Source organism: Myxine glutinosa, chromosome 4 (genome assembly GCF_964187855.1).
Source record: "Myxine glutinosa chromosome 4, kmMyxGlut1.1, whole genome shotgun sequence".
Taxonomy (NCBI): Eukaryota; Metazoa; Chordata; class Myxini; order Myxiniformes; family Myxinidae; genus Myxine; species Myxine glutinosa.
In genome coordinates, this window is record NC_136264.1 from 133618244 (window position 1) to 133638094 (window position 19851).

Consider the following 19851-nt stretch of genomic DNA (forward strand, 5'->3'; position numbering starts at 1 on the left):
CGAGTTGTCTGTGTGTGTGTCCGCGTTTTATTCAGTTGGCTGAACGGATCTTCAAACTTTTAGAGGTTCATCAGTGAGTGCCTGGGAGTGTTCTCGGCAAACAAAAAAAAAATTGAAAAAAAAAAGTTCGTTTTTTTGGAGTTAAAAATAAATAAATAAATAAAAATAATAAAATAAAGAATAAATAAAAAAAATCACTCGATCGTGCCGAAGCCTTTTTAAATTAATGACAGTTATACACAAGTACACATTCGCATAAATAAATACAAAACAATTACCAGACATTTGAATACAAATAAATCAAACAATTCCGGAAGTGTACGAATTTGGTAGTACGGCTTCTTCTTCTTCCTGATCGGCATCACACTTAACTCAGAAATGTGAGCCACATAGATTCACTCAAACGTGAGCCACCCCTCCCCCTACCCTCCCTCCACCCCCTCCCCTTCCCCCCCTCTTCCCCCTCCCCCACCCGGCAACGCCGGGTACTTCTGCTAGTCTTACTATAATTCACCAAATGTCCTTCCATCCGTCTGTCTGTCTGTCTGTGTCTGTCTGTCTGTGTCTGTCTGTCTGTGTCTGTCTGTCTGTGTCTGTCTGTCTGTGTCTGTCTGTCTGTGTCTGTCTGTCTGTGTCTGTCTGTCTGTGTCTGTCTGTCTGTGTCTGTCTGTCTGTGTCTGTCTATCTGTCTGTCTGTCTGTGTCTGTCTGTCTGTGTCTGTCTGTCTGTTCGAAGGTACCACAAAAACGGCTGAACCGATCGCAATGATATTTTGGGTGGGTAATCCTAGGACCCCCTGGAGTAAAATTGGCTATATTGTTTTTCCAAGTTTTCCAATTTTCCAGTTTTTCCAAACACATTGGAATAATATTTACCGATATGAACAGAGATGTGGCTTTTGTTGAAATTCTATGTACCAGGAGAGAGTAGATCGAATCCTGACGAACTCTTCCTATATAAACGTGCGGCTCCGAAGTAACATGGTAGCGTGTGCAAAGCGACTGAGAAACAGGTGTAGCGGCCGCTTCCATGTTACAGATTCGGTGCGCACTCTTCACACATAAACATGCGACTGAGAAAGACGTGTAGCGGCCGCTTCCGTTTTGCAGAATTCAATCTTTTTTCAAAATGGGCGCCATGTACTGTTTAGATTTTGATAATTTGCGTGTGATATGATTCAACGGATGTTTATATGAATCGTTTAAAATAAAAAAAACCCTTCAATTTCTGATATTTTGCCTTTTCATTTGGACTTCCCAATTGAAGCCCCGCCCATAGGGCGGGTACCGTTGCTAGTTTTTATAAATTACCATTTCATCTTGAATGTAAAATAACATTATTTTATGGCTGCACAAAGCAGCGTGTGTGATGTAATCTTTAAAGCACCGCTGAATGTCCGATTCTAGATTGCAGTACATAGTCTAGACTCCAGAACTTTGACAAACATACAGGTATTCAAGTTTTAAAAAATCAACACATGGTTAAATTAGACTAAAATGTTATTGTTAATTTGAATGTAAAATTGTTATGGTTATATTAGTCAACTTTGTCGGAGTGTGATTAAGGCCGTGGGTGCAAACGACTGGCCTTGCGTTTGTGCAGTTCAAGTGCATGGCTTCGCAGGGACAACTCTTTCTCGAGCGTCAAGGCGCTGCTCTGCAGCAGGCGCTCCTTCTCCTCCAACCGACGAACTACAGCCAACTCTGCCTCCACCTGTAGCAAAAGGCAGCACGAGTCGAGTGTTGTACGCTGCACAATGATTCACAGACACGTATGTTACTCTTACTCCTACTCCCAAATCCCACCAGCACAATTTGCAAAACGAAGTCTTCCTTCTCCACATCACATCTGTACGACTCGAACATCATTCCCCACCTGCGTTTTCAGAGTGGAGACTTGGTCCGAAAGCTCGTCTTTCTCTTCCCTTAGCAACTTGTGGATCTGGTTGGCTTTGATGCGCTCAGACATCAGTTTGAAGTTAGCATCATCCTTTTCCCTCAGTTGCTGCAGCAATCTGATGTTCTGTTCCTGCATGTCCTCAAAAGCCTGGCCCGTCACATCCATCTCAGCCAGTAACGCCTCCTCCTCCTGGACGAGAAGTGTGCAAGGCCATTATTAATAGCTAGTAGGGACCATCGGAACATCTGAGCAATGCAAAATGTGACTTAAAGTGCTCAACTCTATCCCCTCCCCCCTCCACAAACCTCAAGTCCTCAACCTCTGCCTCCCAATGCCAAATCCTCACCCTCCCCCTCTCCACCCTATGGCATCAAATCCCTGGCCTCCCTACTCCAAGGCTTCACTCCCTCACCAATCTCCCCTGCCCCCAAAAACCCAATCTCCCATCTAAGCTCTGTCCCATCTTAGCTCTTCCTCCCCCCCCCCTGTCCCCCCAACCTTCAAACGCCCTCCCCACCAATCACAGTCGCCTGTCCAACTCACAATCCCATGAGATATGCAGAAAGACATGCAACCATGAGCAGGTTAATTGTGCCAATAAACGACCTGAAACAAGTATCTATTTCCTGATGTACATACACACATTGCTAACAGTAAAGAATTACCTCAAAGACCTTCTCGTGACATGTACTGGGTTTAAGCCCTGCTCTATCCCCTACCCCCCCTTGAGGGAATGCCACATTTATTTGTGTGGTATATAGGCAACAGAATTGAGTACCAGTTCACTGGTAATTCCCTGCTTGTCGTTAAAGGCGGCAAAAAGGGTTGGCGTCAGGAAGGGCATCCGGCCGTAAAACATTGCTTCAAAAAGGGGACCGAAAAAACAACAACAGCCACAGTTCCCGAAAAAGGCCAACCCCCGCTTGCGGGGAAAAATGGCCTCTAAAGGTGGTTTTTTTTTTATAGGCAACAGAACGCTGCCTCAATCGCTGAATGGCCATTAATAATTGTCAGGCGTGGCTTTCTCAGGGGACGCCTGGCACGATAGCCTGCTTGAACAGCTGTTCACCACCATCTTATCCTCCCCCATCCAAAATCTTGATCTTTTCTACCCCCGCTAATTTCGGTCCCCTTGTGTTTTATACCTCTCCCCCCCCCCCCCCCCCTCCCCTTCCCATGCCTCCTGCCCCCAAGCCCTCTCCCTCCCACACTTCTCCCTGCTCTCAAATGTTGTGGTTGTGTGCTTCCCCTTCTCTCCCCATCTTGTCTTCCGCTCACCCTCTTTTTGTATATTTTGTTTGTCTGGTTGATTTGTTTGTGAAATAAATGTTAGCTCTTTCACGAGCCTCGATTCAGTATCCAAAAAAAAAAAAAAAAAAAAAAAAAGCCTAAGGCCCGTGACGCATATCTGCATCCTTTTAACAGTCGCTTTGGTCATTTTAGAATGAAGGGAAAAATTATAGGGAGGGCATGGCAATTGTGAATATGACAGCTCCGAAGAGGTCTTTGACTTCACATAGCCCCAACATGGTGATTGAGTTTATTTTGAAGTGGAAATTGTGGGTGTAGTCAGGCAAATTTCAAACCAATGCGAGGAACGGAATGTTACAGACAGACGGACACGCTTATTATTATATAGATGATTAAACTGCATCTAAGAAGGAATCCTATTCTGATAACTCTTAATCATCCCCACCTGCTTGGTGGCTGCAAGCTTCTTTTGCAAATGCTCAATGGTCTCTTCTGCTCCTCGAATCCTCCTCACAGCATCCTCCTCAGCCACACGCTTCGTCTCCCTCCTCGAGTTTTCCTCCAACTCCTTTATTCTTCCCCGCAACTCTTCCAACTGCACACGTGGAATGGTGGACTCATTTTCTGCACGTTTCCTGTGTACATTCTCAACTGCAGTGTTTAAGGAGCACGCAGGAGCCTGTTCATACATCATATGTAAAACTAGAATGGCATTCAGTTGAGCGTATACCTCCACCAAGTTGAATTACAGACTTGGCATTTAATATGGAATATTTTTTTTGTGGGGGTGAACTTACTTTTCAAGATGTCTTAGAACCAAAAGTTCATTGGAATGATGTTGAAATTTTTCTAGATTTTGTTAATGTGACCTTTAAAAGAAACAAAAACCACATTTGACATTTCGAAACAAATAAATTGATCCTTGAAAGTGATGTAAACTGATATCGAACTCAATTCATGGACAGTACTGTGTTAAACTTCTGTACGTTTTCCAGAAGTATCTCTTTATTTTGCACATTAGCCAAAAAATTTTTTAACAAAAACGAAAGTGAAATTTCGACTGGGATTACGGACAGTAACATTACAGTTCAATACTTCGTGTAACCCCCACGAGCATTCAGGAGAGCATGCACACGTTGAGGCATGCTGTTCACGAGATTTGCCAAGGTTTGGACAGGAATCGCTTGCCATGCAGTGACAATAGCCTGCTGCAATTCACGCACAGAGGTCGGCTGCTGGTCCAAGTGGTCGATTTGACACGTTAATTCTGCCCACAGGTTCTCTATCGGATTCATATCCGGGGACATGGCAGGCCACTCCATATGCTCGACACCACGGTCAGCAAGAAAGTGTCGGATCATGCGAGCACGATGAGGCCGTGCATTGTCATCTTGGAAGACAAAGTTTCCTCGAAAGGCTGCACGAGCAAATGGAAGCAATGTTTCTTCCAGAATGGCCCTGTACTTGAACTGGTTCAGGTTTCCATTCAGAACAACCAGGTCAGTTTTGCCCCCTGCATGAAAAGCAGCCCAAACGGTCACCCCGCCACCTCCAGCTTGGACTCTTGGCACTATACAATCTTTGTTGTCGGCTCCATGCACTTGTCTGCGCACTCGGACGCGGCCATCTTGACGACAGACCAGAAATCTAGACTCGTCACTGAAGATCACGTGATTCCAGTGTCCTGGCTGCCATTGACGGTGCTCTCTGGCCCACTGCAATCGGCGCTGGCGGTGTTGTCTGGTCAGGCGTGGCTTTCTCAGGGGACGCCTGGCACGATAGCCTGCTTGAACCAGTCGTTGGTTGACAAGCCTTCTGGATACAGGCACATTTGTCAGATGCTGCCACTCAGCCCTAAGCCGATGAGCTGACTTGGTACGGCCATTGCGGACTAACCGGTGCAGCTGGCGATCATCCCTCCTTGTGGTTCTGCGGGGACGTCCTGGCCTCGGTATTGGAGTAGGGACACCCCTCTGAGCATTTCGTTTCAGGATCTTTGACACCTGACCTTGAGTGATGCCATACTGCTGAGCAATAGCACGCTGTTTCATGCCGTAATTTCGTAAAGCCACCACTCCATGACAAACAGCATTGTCGAGTTGACGGACCATCTCCAGAGGAAGCGGCAATAACTTTTGGAGACGTGCAGCAGTTGTTTTCCACTAATACAGAATGCAACAACCCTTGTATACCCGACTGTGAAGCCAATCATCAAATGCACCTGTCCGTACATTTTGCCACGCCACCTGTGATATAATCCTGTTGTTGACTTCTTGCTGCGACAGGCAATCAGTGACATGGTTCTTTCAACAAATAAATCACCAAAGTGTAAAAGAAACTCACCAGATTGATATACTGAGTTAAGAAAGTAAACCCGTCAAGAAAAAAAAAAAATTCCATATTAAATGCCAAGTCTGTATAATAGTTTAAATTTTGTATCCCAAAGCCTGTCATCCTTCCGAGGTCGGCTAATTGAGTACCAGTTCACTGGTAATTCCCTGTTTGTCGTTGAAGGCGGCAAAAAGGGTTGGCGTCAGGAAGGGCATCCGGCCGTAAAACATTGCTTCAAAAAGGGGACCAAAAAAACAACAACTACCACGGTCCCCGAAAAGGCCAACCCCCGCTTTGCGGGGAAAAATGGCCTCTAAACGGTGGTTACTGCTAGATCGGATCTGCATCCAGACCCGAACCAAAATCTAAATCGGCATGTTCTTGTCACCGACCCAACTCATCCACCAAGTTTTGTAATAACCCGTCCACAACTTTTTGAAATATTGTGCTTTACATCGTTTTCGGCTGACATCTCATTTGTGAAGAAACACTTTAGAAATTAAAAAAAATTATCGTATCCGGATCAGGATGTTCACCAAAATCGAAATGATTCGTCCTTGACGCACACCAAACCGATCCACCTTGTTTTGTCATAATTAGTCGACAACTTTTTGAGATGGCGTGCTATACAGGGTGTTACAAAAATACCTGGACAACTTTGTTTTTAAAAATATATTTAGTACTATATTTATATATTTAGTTTTATATTTTTTTATATATTTATATTTATTTAGATGATACAACAATACCCTTTGTTTTATATGACACAGAAACTCAAAAAGTTTTCTTTATTTTCAGGTCTGGTGGGTTAATGTAAAAGAAAATGGTGACACCACAGGAGAAAGCTCAGTGCGTCGAATGGTTCATCGAGAAGAGATCCGACAGGCAAGTTCAGCGTAATTCCGTATAAGGTATGGAAGGAATCTGCCATTGCGGTCTAGTATCAGAGTGGAACAAAAGGTTTAAGGAGACTGGAAGTTGTCAGAAACAGAAAATACCGGTCGACCAAGTACAACTGCAGCAGCCGTTGAACTGGTGCAAGAATCATATCAACAAAGTCCAAGAAAATCAATCCGACACGCATCCAGAGAACTGGGACTACCAACCACCACTGTATACAGGATTTTGCATAAAGGACTGAAGCTTTATGCCCTACAAGGTGCAGATTCTGCAGGAACTCAAACCAAATGATGGTCCCAAACACAAGGTGTTTTGCCTTGGTCATCCTCTATGCTCAGTCGCATAGGCCATAGAGGATGGCAAAGATTACCCCAAAAAGGTCATGTTCACAGACAAAGCTTGCTTTCATGCATGGGGAAAGGTCAACCTGGCACAATGTGAGGAACTGGGGCTCTGAAAACCCCCACGTGGTCATTGAACACATACATGACAGTCCAAAGGTCAATGTGTGGTGTGGCCTTCTCCATGACCACTTGGGGGGTCCGTTTTTCTTTGCGGAGGATACAGTGAACTCAACAATGTACATGAACATGTTGAAAGGATTTGCCTTTCCACAGATTGAAGACCTGCAACTGGGAGAAGAACAGGACTGCGCTCCCCCTCATTTGGCCTTAGTCGTTCGAGCCGTCCTGAATGAAAAAATTCCAGGTTGCTGGATTGGCCGAGACGAACCATCCGCCTGGCCCTCACGATCACCAGGCATAACCCTCCCCTCCCCCCCTGATTTTTTCTGTGGGGGTTTGTCAAAGATATTGTCTGCAACACTAAGGTGGAAAACCTGCAGGATCTTCGTTCTCGGATCACAGCTGCATGCGTACATGCAGTCGGATCAGAGCTGCATGCGTACTGGTGGACGCAAACATGCTGAACCAAACATGGCAAGAACTTGTGTACCGTCTTGATGTCTTGCTCACGCCAAACATATCTCACATTGAAGTGTATTGATGGTGTGCACAAAGCTTTATGAATTTCTGTATCATATAAACCAAAGGGTATCATTGTATAATTTGTGGTTCTAAATATATTAACAACCAAAGTTATCTGGGTCTTTTTGGAACAGGCTGTATATCATTTTTGACCCCATCTCTCAATGGTGAAGAATCACAAAAAAATTATAGTATCCGGATCTTCACCAAATTTTAATCAATTTGTCCTTGTCCGGAAGTGGCCACCCAACCTGTCCACAAATTTTTGGCCTAATCCATCCACAACCTTTTGTGATATCCTGCACAAAGACAAACAGAGACAGATAGACAGGTGTGAAAATGTAACCTCCGTACACCTTAGGTGGCGGATGTAATAACTATTAAAACAGAAATATAATTCCAGCCCCGTCGTCCAGCTTTTCCATATAACCCGAATTTCAAGTTTGATTGAAATTTACTCGCTCAAACTATCCTTTGAAGAATGCGCTAAAGTAATGGCGGGATTAAAAGGTGAACGATTTGGACGCAGAGTAGCACAAAAACATCGACGGCGATTGCCTCTGCTTTGGTGCGTCGCTCTGCAGCCATGAATGCAACTCTGTCTCTCTGCTCCTTGGGCACAGCCTTGTACATGTCCAGCAACAGTCGCAACTCCTTCTGGCTTTCTTGAGACTTTCTGAAAATAAACGAAATCAATTTAAGCATTAGATATATGAAATAATGTCTGTCTCACAATATCTGTCTCAAAATAGTGAAAGCGAATCACAGGGTTGGGATCACTGCTGGTTTGATGAGGAACTTTAGGTCCTTGTAAAGATACGGCATTTTATGGCCTTGGCAAAAAAGCAACGATCAGTGTGTGGACAAAGTAATGGATTGGCAGAGCTTGGAGGTAGCGTACCCACTTTTGAGTAGTCTAGTCTGAGCTGGATTCCTGACCCAACTATAAACTGCCATCCAGCAGGCAGGGTGCTGCAGCAATGAGTGTGCAGTCCTTCAGAAGGGATGTTAATCAGACTGTTCCATCTAGTAACATTGGCTTGTGGGGCTTGTGCATGTTTAAGATCCCATGGTACGTTTTGAAGACCAAGATATTGTTCACCAGTACATTGGTCAAATTCCAAATTTCTGCTCTGAGCGTAAAACATTGGAATGCTACTGAGCTAATTTTTCTCGAATTTTAACATTCAATTTATGGAAGAGTGTGGTAAAATGAAAGATCCCTGTGGATAATCCAGAATAATTGCAGGTGTGCTTTAAATGGTAATAAAGGAATTACATCCTCATCCCTTACTTGAGCTCTGCACGCAGCTGCTTCACCGTGTCCGCCTCCTTTTTCTTCACGTCCTCATCTCGCGTTGAACTTCCTTTGTCCCTTTCTTTCTCCTTGTCTTTATCTTTGTCCTTCTCCCTGTCCCTATCTCTCTCCTTTTCCTTTTCCTTCTCTTCCTCCACGCCTGTATGCCCAGAGGCATCACTGCCCTTCTCCCTCTTCCCTCCAGAAGGAGCATGCGAGTGGTGTGATGATTGCTGAGTAACCGATGGGGTGGTGTCCTCAGCAGCCTCTCGTTTTCCAGGCAAAGCACCCTCAGACGTACCTGCCGTGCTTGGCTCTATTTTACGGGTATCTTCTGTGGGATGATGGGTGTTTTGCTGGGATGGTGCAGATCCTCCATGAGAAGCCGTTGCAGCATTTTGGGCCTTGAGCTGCCGATTTAAAACAAGAGTCATTGCAACCACCCATTAAATCACATTTGCACATGCATTTCACAGTGACAACACACGTTTTCTCATGGCTGACTATGAGATCACAACTACAACTTCTTCTGCAGCTATACTTGTTGACAGAGAGAAAAGCAGAATTTTGCCCAGAAGCCCCAGGTTACTTCAGACACTCAACTGCTATGTAGAAAACCAGCGGAGTGGAAACGTGCCTTGCTAAGGTCAGACATTGCCTCGCGTAGTTTACGCTTGTAACGTAGAACCTCGCCCTTCAGCTGGTGATTGTGGTTCTGCAAGCTGCTGATGAGGTGCCGCATCTCACGATTAATTGGTCCTTTCCGCAGGAGAATGGTGGAAGGATAAGGCAAAGAAACAGGCGATGTCATAAAATTTGCAGGAGGGTAAGATGCATGCTGAAGCATATTTGATCAGAACCTTTTAAAACGATAAACTTTCCAACATTTACATTCCCATTCAGAAAGCACAACAAAAACGAAAAACATTCTTCCCGAGATTCTAACCATATATCTAAAACGTTCATATTGACAAGTAAGAAGAAGAGGTGTCACTATCCAGTGCCTTGACCTAAAAAACGCGGAAATTAAAAAAACGACCAAGTAGCAGATTCTGAAAAATAAAGTCAAGAGAACCTACACACGATGGAGTGCCAATGTTATGCTGGTGATTGTTGGAACAACAGGAGTAGTAAAGCAGAACCTCATTGGAGATTTTAACCATGACACCGGGAAACATTACATTTTGCCATTCAGGGTTCAGTGACGATGCTGAGCGGAAACATTTTGGTCGGTCTGTTTAGCATTCCCATCTTAGCATTTAGATTACGATGTCACAATCCCATTTCAAATCCCATATGCCATATTGATTTGTGCACAGCCTCCTGTCTTTATTATTCATATAAAAGGATGTCTTTGTCCTCCATGGATCTCCTAACATCTGTATCTCACATGTATACATGTACAAGCTCGTTCCCGAGCCATGGATCACAAAAAATCAACACGATTTTTTAAACATCACGCCATCACAACACAAGGAACAATTTATTGGTGCATGAGGCATGGTGCACACGTGAGAGGAACAGCATGATAAGCGCAAGTGCAACATGCGCAGGGCGATGGGTACCAGCCTGTTCGTTTGCAGCAAGGTTCTGCTCAAACTCGATGCGCAGCATCTCGTACTCCTTGCGCACCTGTGCCAGTGCATCCTCCAGCTGTATGACCTCTGTGCGAAGCTTCTTTTGCAACTGGAGTTCATCACTCTGGAATTAAGAAGAACAGGTCTGTTTATGATACAAGCATACACAGAAAACTAAAGAGCAGGCACACACTCTCTAGCCCCACATCACACTCTCTACCTCCATGTGCTCTATCTGGCGAAGTTGTGTGTTCTTGTTGGAACTCAGCAAACTCCGTGCTTCTCCCAACTGAGTCTTCAGCTGTAGGCTCTCCCCATACAGCACGGAAAATTGTGACTGAAGGCATCGGTACTCAGGGGTCTCCTTCACGACTTCTTCTGGAAGGCTGCGCAACTCAAGCTGCAAAGAACAAGATGAAACAGAATGGTGACAAACAGCATATTGATGACTCCAAACTTACTCATCTTCCTTTATGGCATGAACAGCTAAATTTGTGATAAACACAAACAGATTAACTCCACATGCATCCGTCACAGAAGTAGAGAGGTACTATTGGACTCAACTCATAATAACTGCTCCCCCCAGGAATGAAATATGGTGTCAATGAATCTATTGCACTGTGCCATGTCTACAGGGAAAACATGCAAGTACAAAAGCAGAGGAGAGGAAAGCAAAAGTCGATGTATGTTTTTTTTTTTTTTATCGACATATACATACAGTCATGTGAAAAAGTAAGTACACCCCATGTAAAGTTTTGACTTTTACAACATATTTCAACATACAGCTATTTGATCTTCATTTCAACAATATTGATAGATAAAGGTGATATAATATAACAAATATCATGAAACATTTACATTTTGTAGTCCATTGTATAATTTAAATAAACATAAATGCAAATTTCGCACGTGGAAAAAGTAAGTACACCCCTACATTTATCACTACTTCAAATACCTAAAATTAGAATCAGGTGCACCAGCTCAGGTGCAAATGATTAGAACATCGTCAGAGAGGATCTTGGAGGAACCTGTCTTATTTAAACCTCAGACATTTCGTTTGGTTTGCTCTTTGTTGTTGAAGTGTGCGGCGTCACCATGCCGAGATCAAAATAGCTCTCTGAGGCCTTCAGAAAGAAGGTTATAGATGCCTACGAGTCTGGGAAGGGATTTAAAAAGATCTCCAAACAATTTGAAATCAATCATTCGACTGTCCGGAAGATCATCTGCAAGTGGAGAAGATTCCAAACAACTGCCAACGTTCAGGCCAGGCCGCCCCAGCAAGTTCATCCCGAGAGCAGACCGCAAGATGCTGAAAGAAGTCTCTAAGAACCCCAGAATGTCATCACGGGACCTACAGGTATAGGCTAATGGTGAAATCTCAAAAGGGGTCTTAAAATGGGTCTAACCCCTCCCCATCTTAGAACAAAACACAACCTATTGTTTCTTCAAGGGGGATGTCTGGGGAGTTAGAAAATCATGGTTGTGAATATGAAAGCATTGCACATCACTCCGAGAATCACATTTACATATATATATAATAGGTGCTGATGTTGACGCCAAGAGCCGATTTGACGTAACAGGTTTTTTGCCTTTATAGGCGTCAATATTGATGCTATATGCACAAATATGGTATCAAAATGTGCAGGAAGATAAGACACACTCAATAAAATAGGATTGAGGCTTAACAAATAACTTTTATTGGATAGAAATGACAAAATGTTGAAATTAAATGCTGCAAATTCACTTCGGTTTCATCGATAAAGTGGGACAAATACATTGTAATTTCAGAAATATTAGCTTCATAGTCATAAAGTTTATGTTCAAATTTCCCCTGTTCATTCGTGTATTTAACATTATTAACCAAAATGTTAATATCAATAATACTGATAATTATACTGTCAAAATCAAATGTCACCCCCCTAATATTTTATTGAAATTCACAAATCGCAATACCGCCAAAACATCAAGTAGTGGGGCAGATAAGGTCATATATGGAAGGTATTGTGCATTTTATGTGCATAGCAGTTTCAGCATATAATCTACATACCCCAAGGTTTTATTTCAGACATGGAGGCAATTTGTTTCTGACCTGTGGTGACCTTGAGAGGTCATTGACCCCAGCATTGCATGCTCCATTGACAGTTTGACCTTGATCCCTTGTTCCAAGGTCAAATCTGATTGTGGCAAATGATTCCCCATATATGATTTCCTATTAGTGCCTAATACATACCTAAACTGTCTGACCATTATTTAAAGAGTTACAGGTACTTGAAAGTAAAAGCTATAAATAACTTCGGGACATCCCCTTATGTCATGTGACTGATGACACAATCCTCTCAGCTTTCAACTGTCTCCATGTCATAAAATGCACAATTGGTTTGCTATATTTCTTTCCAGATGGACTTTTCTGACAATGGTCATCACCCTTCTACCATGGATTTGGAAGCACCAGCTGTGAAACGGCGAAAAATCGATACGGACCATTGTATCATATGCTCCAAAACTGTTGACCCGAAAAAGGACCATGTGGTTAAGAACCCAACTGCTGATGGCTTGAATGCAATTCTAAAAGCAAGTAAGCTGAGACAAGATGATGTTTATGAAGCACTCTGGCCTTTGCAACAAGAGATTTTAAGCCTGAATCTGAAAGTGGCTTTCCATAAATCATGTCGTGCCAATTACACCAGCAAGTCAAATTTGCCTAAATGCCAATCTACCGATACTGAACAACAACCGTGTACGTCGGAGTCCATCTCTACGGAACCTTCAAGGCTCATGAGAAGTGAAACAAGCGGGTTTGACATCAGGAATGATTGTTTCATTTGTGGCAAACGGAACACTTCAAATAGAAAAAAGCTCACACAAATTTCCACAGGCATCGGACAGACCACCAGAGAAAAGGTTCTTGCAGCGGCCCACAAAAGAAAAGACGACACCATTCATATGCGAATGCTCTTAGATTCAGATTTGTTTGCCTATGATGCCAAATACCACCGATTATGCTATGGACATTATATAACAGACGTCAACATAGCTGCTGCGCAAAACAAGTCAGGAGAGTCAGCAGCAGTTACATTACACGATGTAGCCTATGATGAACTTAAAATTCATTTGGACCAAACTGTCTTCTCCAAAAAAAAGACTGTGACAACCCTTGCCAGTTTGAAAGCACAGTTCATCAACTATTTAGTTGAATTGGGTGCCAGTAATGCACAGCAGTACACCACCTGGAAATTGAAGGAACGATTAACCAAACATTACAGTGATCAGTTGGTCTGTGTTACATTATATGGTTGTACTGACATCGTGTGCTCCTCTTCTGTGACCTTGGGTGATGCACTAAAAAAGGCCACTGCTCTGCAAGATGCAAACGATGATGATGACTATGAAAATATTTGCCTGGATATCTGAATGATATGATATCACTGCAAGACAAACACCCAAAGTCCTACCAATACCTGCTAGATGGAGGATTTGTTGTCCGCAGGTCTTCCAGACGGTTCAATGCAGTTTCTAGTGACCAGGCACTTGAACAGATGATAAACCACGAGGGGAAGAGCCAGGGAGGTGTCATTGGGTTTACCTTACGGAAAGGTGCCCTCACACGCTGGATGGTGACTAGGCACATTACTGCACAGTACTCAGAGGCCTTTAAGGAAGTGTGTGACAGCAGCAAACAAACAGCCATCAAGAACCATGCTGAGCACGGCAAGACAAGGATGGCAAGGGATGAGCAAGACGTCATCAAGATCGTGCAATACGTAGAAAGCTCGCAGAATCCATTTGACCTTGATGCGGTACCTGATGAGCTAGTAAATGTCACAACTGGACAAGTAGCATCGCAAGAAGTATCCAATGGACTGGGACATTTCCTGGAAGTTGCCCAGAAACGTAACATTACCTTTGTAGAAAAGCGTCTCCTGGTTGACAGGACCATCAGCTTCTGGGACACAGAAACACGGTCGAAGACTAACTTTCACCAACATGTCCAAGCCCCTAAAATCCAACAAGACAGACAAGATGATGGGGGATTCGGAAGTACTTTTCCGACGGCTGCTGGCTGTGTCAAAGCACCGTGATGTCAGCCTGGAAGAGGTGCTGACACATGAACTAGCTCCTGTGCCACCTTCTCTCTTCAAAGATGATGGGACAATGCGAAAGACAAGCAAGGCAGATTTAGCTAAGAAGTTAGAATCTAATTCTGAAGAAATCCAGGTGTTGCAAGGGTCTGACCAGCATGACACTGCATTTGTCATCGATGGGATGGCGTTACTTCAGGCACTTGATGAAGCACAGTTTGACACATTTGATGATCTAGGACTTGCAGTAATGCAAAGAATTGAATCACTGTTAGCCGGTAACCTAGGAGTGGCATCAGTAACTCTGGTCTTTGATCGCTATGATGCGCAGCTCTCCATTAAGCAGCTGGAAAGAGACCGCCGTACGTGTGGAGAGACAACCCCTAGCTATGTCATCAGTGGACGTCGCCAAGTTCCAAACTATAGAAAATTCCTGAAGAACGCCAAAAACAAATCAGCACTTGTTGAGTTCATCTGCGAATATTTGACACAAACTGCTCCACAGCTCCTCGGGGAACACCAGTCGATTACATTGGCAGGAGGGTTCGAAGATGGTCAGCTGGTTAAACTTGTTGAGCAAACAGGAGTTCAGTTAAAACCTGAATTGTTCAGCACCCATGAGGAGGCCGACACACGGATCCTGCTACATACCATCGATCTCGCTAAATCACACTCGAGGATCATTGTTAGATGCGATGATACTGATGTATTAATTCTTCTAATATACTACTGTGGCAAGGGCATGCTCGGCAACTGCAATGTGTACATGAATGCCGGTCATTGTAGCAAAGCAACGAATCGCCAGAGGTTCATTCCTGTCAGCAGCATAACTGACAAAATTGGGCAAGACATTTCACTGTGCTTACCAGCATCCCACGCTCTTAGCGGCTGCGATAGTACCTCCTCACTCTTCAGGATAGGCAAGCGAACTGCCTACAGCAAGCTCTTGCAGAACATTGGAGACTTGCTACCACTGTCACAGCTGGGTCAGTCAAGTGATGTATCCGAGGTACTCCTCACTGCCACGAAGTATGCACTACTGCTATATAGATCGAAGAGCAAATCGTGCCACTCTCTGGACCAGCTACGCTATGATTATGCATGCAAAAGTGATAAGGCTGCATGTCTCTTCCCACCCACCGATGATGCATTTGAACGCCAGACGCGCCAATTACCAGGTGGCAATATGGGTTCACAGTCACGTAGCAAAGCCAGTTCTTTGGAAGCCTGATGGCCATGGATGGCAGCTGAGAGATAACAAACTCGAGCCCGTCATGTTCAAAAAAGAAGCGGCCCCAAAAGAGGTTCGGGATCTCACACATCTGTATTGCATGGATGAGGACTGTTCACAGACCAGAGCCTGTCAGTGCCTGAGAGCGGGGCTGACATGCAGTGAATTTTGCTCCTGTAATGGTGATGGTTGCCCAAACACAGACAATTCTCTTATCTTCAGTGACAGCAGCGATGATGACAGTGACTGAACATAGTTCGACTTCATTCAGAGCATCATCAGAATGACATGTATATACTACTGCGATTTCTGGATGTTGGTAAAATATTACGGGGGTGACGTTAGATTTAGACAATAAAATTATCAGTATCATTGATATTAACATTTTGCTTAATAATGTGATATACACAAATGAACAGGGGAAATTTGAACATAAACTTTATGACTATGAAGCTAATATTTCTGAAATTACAATGTATTTGTCCCACTTTATCGATGAAATCGAAGTGAATTTGCAGCATTTAATTTCAACATTTTGTCATTTCTATCCAATAAAAGTTATTTGTTAAGCCTCAATCCTATTTTATTGAGTGTGTCTTATCTTCCTGCACATTTTAATACCACATTTGTGCATATAGCATCAATATTGATGCCTATAAAGGCAAAAAACCTGTTCCGTCAAATCGGCTCTTGGCGTCAACATCAGCACCTATTATATATATATATGTAAATGTGATTCTCGGAGTGATGTGCAATGCTTTCATATTCACAACCATGATTTTCTAACTCCCCAGACATCCCCTTGAAGAAAAAATAGGTTGTGTTTTGTTCTAGGATGCGGAGGGGTACTCGACCCAAAAGCACCCTACACCGCTCGCCTAGTAGCTCTTGCACGAGTCTGTGCAAGATGTCAAAGTGCACGAGTCTGCCATTAGAAAGAGGCTGCACAAATTTGATCGACATGGGAGGTGTGCAAAGAGGAAACCTTTGCTGTCCAGAAAGAACATCAGGGCAAGACTAAAGTTTGCCAATGAACACCTCGGCAAAGACCAGCACTTCTGGAACAATGTGCTCTGGACAGATGAGTCAACGGTAGAGCTATTTGTCCACAGTACAAGAAGACATGTTTGGCAAAAACCAAAGACAGCATTTGACCACAAGAACCAAGACCACAAGAACTGTAAAGCATGGTGGTGGAAATATTATGGTTTGGGGCAGCTTTGCTGCATCAGGGCCTGGGCAGCTCACCATCATAGAATCCACTATGAATTCTTCATTGTACCAGAGGGTGCTTGAGGATAATGTGAGGCCATCTGTCGGAAAGTTGAAGCTCAACCGAAGGTGGACCTTGCAACATGACAATGACCCTAAACATACCAGTAAATCCACCAAGGAATGGTTGAAAAGAAAGAAATGGAGGGTTCTGGAATGGCCAAGTCAAAGCCCGGATCTAAATCCCATCGAGATGTTGTGGGGGGATTTGAAACGAGCTGTGCATGCAAGAAACCCCTCAAACATCGCACAAGTGAAAGAATTCTGCACGGAGGAGTGGGTAAAAATTTCTCCCAGTCGATGTCAGAGACTGGTAGACAGTTATAAGAAACGCCTACTTGAGGTTGTTTCTGCCAAAGGGGGCAATACCACCTATTAGAGCCAAGGGTGTACTTACTTTTTCCACATGCGAAATTTGCATTTATGTTTATTTAAATTATACAATGGACTACAAAATGTAAATGTTTCATGATATTTGTTATATTATATCACCTTTATCTTTCAATATTGTTGAAATGAAGATCAAATATCTGTATGTTGAAATATGTTGAAAAAGTCAAAACTTTACATGGGGTGTACTTACTTTTTCACGTGACTGTATAAAAAAAAAAAAGAAAAAAAAAGTATACACTTTCAAATATTTTTTTTTACAAAAGCTACTGACGTTAAATCCATATTTAATGTACGGATGGAAAGGAAATCTGTTAAAGTTTTGTTTTAATCTTTTAGGTTTTTTTCTTGTAATCTTAGTCTTTTCTTTTAATCTGGGAATTGAAAAAAATGGGAATTGATTGACAGAAACTATGCAGGCACGGCACAAACTTCATGAGTGAAGACTCGACATTAGACACTGATAATTCTCACATACATGATTCCTACCTTCAACTTTTGTCCCTCTCGCACAGACTCCTGGAGCTCTTGCTGGAGTTTCTCCAACTCTGCTAGGCGACCATTGGCTAACTCTTTGTTCTCCTCCAGTTCCGCAGTCAGGCTCTCAAACTGTCAAATAGCAATTTCCAAATAAATCCAACATTTTGATGATATGGTGCAAAATTGGGATGATGATATGGTGCAAAAATGGAAGGTGCAAATTGGGAGATGAATAAAGCAAAAATGTTGATAAACATGGTTATTGACAATGGAATATGCAAATGGAAGCAGACAAAGCACATCAATATGGAGAGTGCAAGTGATTGAACCTTCTGAAGATTGAGGGTGATCTGCCCTCCATGGACATTGCTGTAGCTACTGGTTACTCCAACTCCGGAGTTTACCTGCACAAAGCAAAAAAAAGCAGTTTTAAAGGAGGAGGGGGTATGTTATTTCATACAAAACATGGAGTAAAACCAGAACGGCACTCGGTGGAGAGCATACCTCCGCCAGGTGAACAGTTTACATTTTGCATCCTAGAGTAGACTGTAGACCTAGAGTATCCTAGAGTATCCAGTATCCTCATCCCTCTATACAAGGGGAAAGGTGACCCTCTGGACTGTGGCTCATATCGAGCGATAGAGTTATTGGAGCATGGAATGAAGGTATTGGAAAGGGTGTTGGAGAGGAGGATAAGGAAGAAAGTGAAGATTGACGAAATGCAGTTTGGATTTATGCCAGGAAGAGGAACGACAGACGCACTTTTTATTGTGAGGCAGTTGCAGGAGAAGTACATGGAGAAGAGGAAGAAGTTGTTTCTTGGGTTTGTTGATCTGGAGAAAGTATTTGATAGGGTTCCACGTGAAGTAGTGACATGGGCATTGAGGAAGTTAGGAGTGGAGGAATGGTTGATCAGAGTAGTGATGGCAATGTACACAAGAGCGCGCACAGCTGTAAGGACGAAGGACGGGAACAGTGGTGAGTTTGAGGTGAAGGTGGGAGTGCATCAGGGGTCGGTACTAAGTCCACTACTATTTGTAGCTGTGATGGAGGTGCTGGCTCGGAACGTAAAGGAGGGTTTACCGTGGGAGTTGTTGTATGCAGATGATCTGGTGTTGATTGCGGAAAGTATGGATGGACTGAAGGAAAAGATGAACAAGTGGAAGGAATGTATGGAGACAAAAGGTCTGAAGGTGAATATCGGAAAAACGAAGGTGATGGCAAGTGGTAAAGCATGTGGTGAGGTGGAAAGAACTGGGAAGTGGCCATGTGCAGGAAGGGTGTCGGAGTGAACTCCATTCAATGTACAATGTGCGCTGAGTGGGTTCATCAAAAATGTAGTGGTTTGAGAGGGTCATTAACCAGTGTGGCAGCTACATTCAAGCGTAAGGTGTGCACAGAGGGAGCTGCAGATGGAGGAAATGTTGAGTTGGATCTTGGAGACGGCGTGAAGCTGGAAGGTGTGAAAACATTTTGTTACCTAGGAGACATGCTGAATGGAGAAGGTGGATCAGACTCGGCAACGGTTGTTAGAGTGAGATGTGCATGGAAGACGTTTTGGGAACTGAGTGGCGTGCTGATGAGGAGGGGAGTGTCGTTGAAGCTGAAGGGAAAGGTGTATGCTGCATGTGTGAAAAGTGTTATGATTTATGGGAGCGAGACATGGGTAATGAACGTAGAGCAGCAACGAAGGCTGGAAAGGGTGGAAATGCGAATGGTTCGGTGGATGTGCGGAGTATCATTGAGAGAGAGGAAGACAAATGATGAATTGCGAAAGATGATGGGAATAGAGTCTGTGATAGATGCTGTGAAGAGGAACAGGTTGAGATGGTTTGGTCATGTGTTGAGGAAGGATGAAAGTGACTGGTTGAGAAGAGTGATGGAAATGAATGTAGAAGGAGGTAGAGGACGGGGAAGACCGAGAAAGACTTGGCTAAAGATGGTCGAAGAAGAAATGCGGGCAAGGGGGTTAACAAGGAGAGATGCAGAAAATAGGGCAAAATGGAGAAGATTGTCATGGGGACCGCAAGGCTAACCCCCGCTCTTGCAGGGAAAATGGCCTTAAATTGCCTGTTGTTTGTTGTAGTAGACCAGGAAATCACAATACAGAATCACATTTAATCAAAAGCATCCGTCCACAACTTTTTGAGATATCCTG

At 43.6% G+C, this 19851-nt stretch overlaps 1 protein-coding gene across 1 annotated transcript in view; it reads right to left on the reverse strand.

Annotated features, from left to right (window-relative positions):
* Positions 1-19851, reverse strand: part of LOC137425253 (E3 ubiquitin-protein ligase BRE1A) — a 77850-nt gene that overhangs the window by 18096 nt on the left and 39903 nt on the right. Inside the window, exons 7-16 of the mRNA XM_068113491.2 lie at positions 18023-18097; positions 17703-17822; positions 10462-10641; positions 10230-10365; positions 9302-9423; positions 8662-9074; positions 7926-8043; positions 3596-3745; positions 1876-2088; positions 1588-1713 (exon numbers count right to left, since the gene is read on the reverse strand). Of these exons, the coding sequence (XP_067969592.2) occupies positions 1588-1713; positions 1876-2088; positions 3596-3745; positions 7926-8043; positions 8662-9074; positions 9302-9423; positions 10230-10365; positions 10462-10641; positions 17703-17822; positions 18023-18097 (1653 nt within the window). The remainder of the gene's footprint in view (positions 1-1587; positions 1714-1875; positions 2089-3595; positions 3746-7925; positions 8044-8661; positions 9075-9301; positions 9424-10229; positions 10366-10461; positions 10642-17702; positions 17823-18022; positions 18098-19851) is intronic.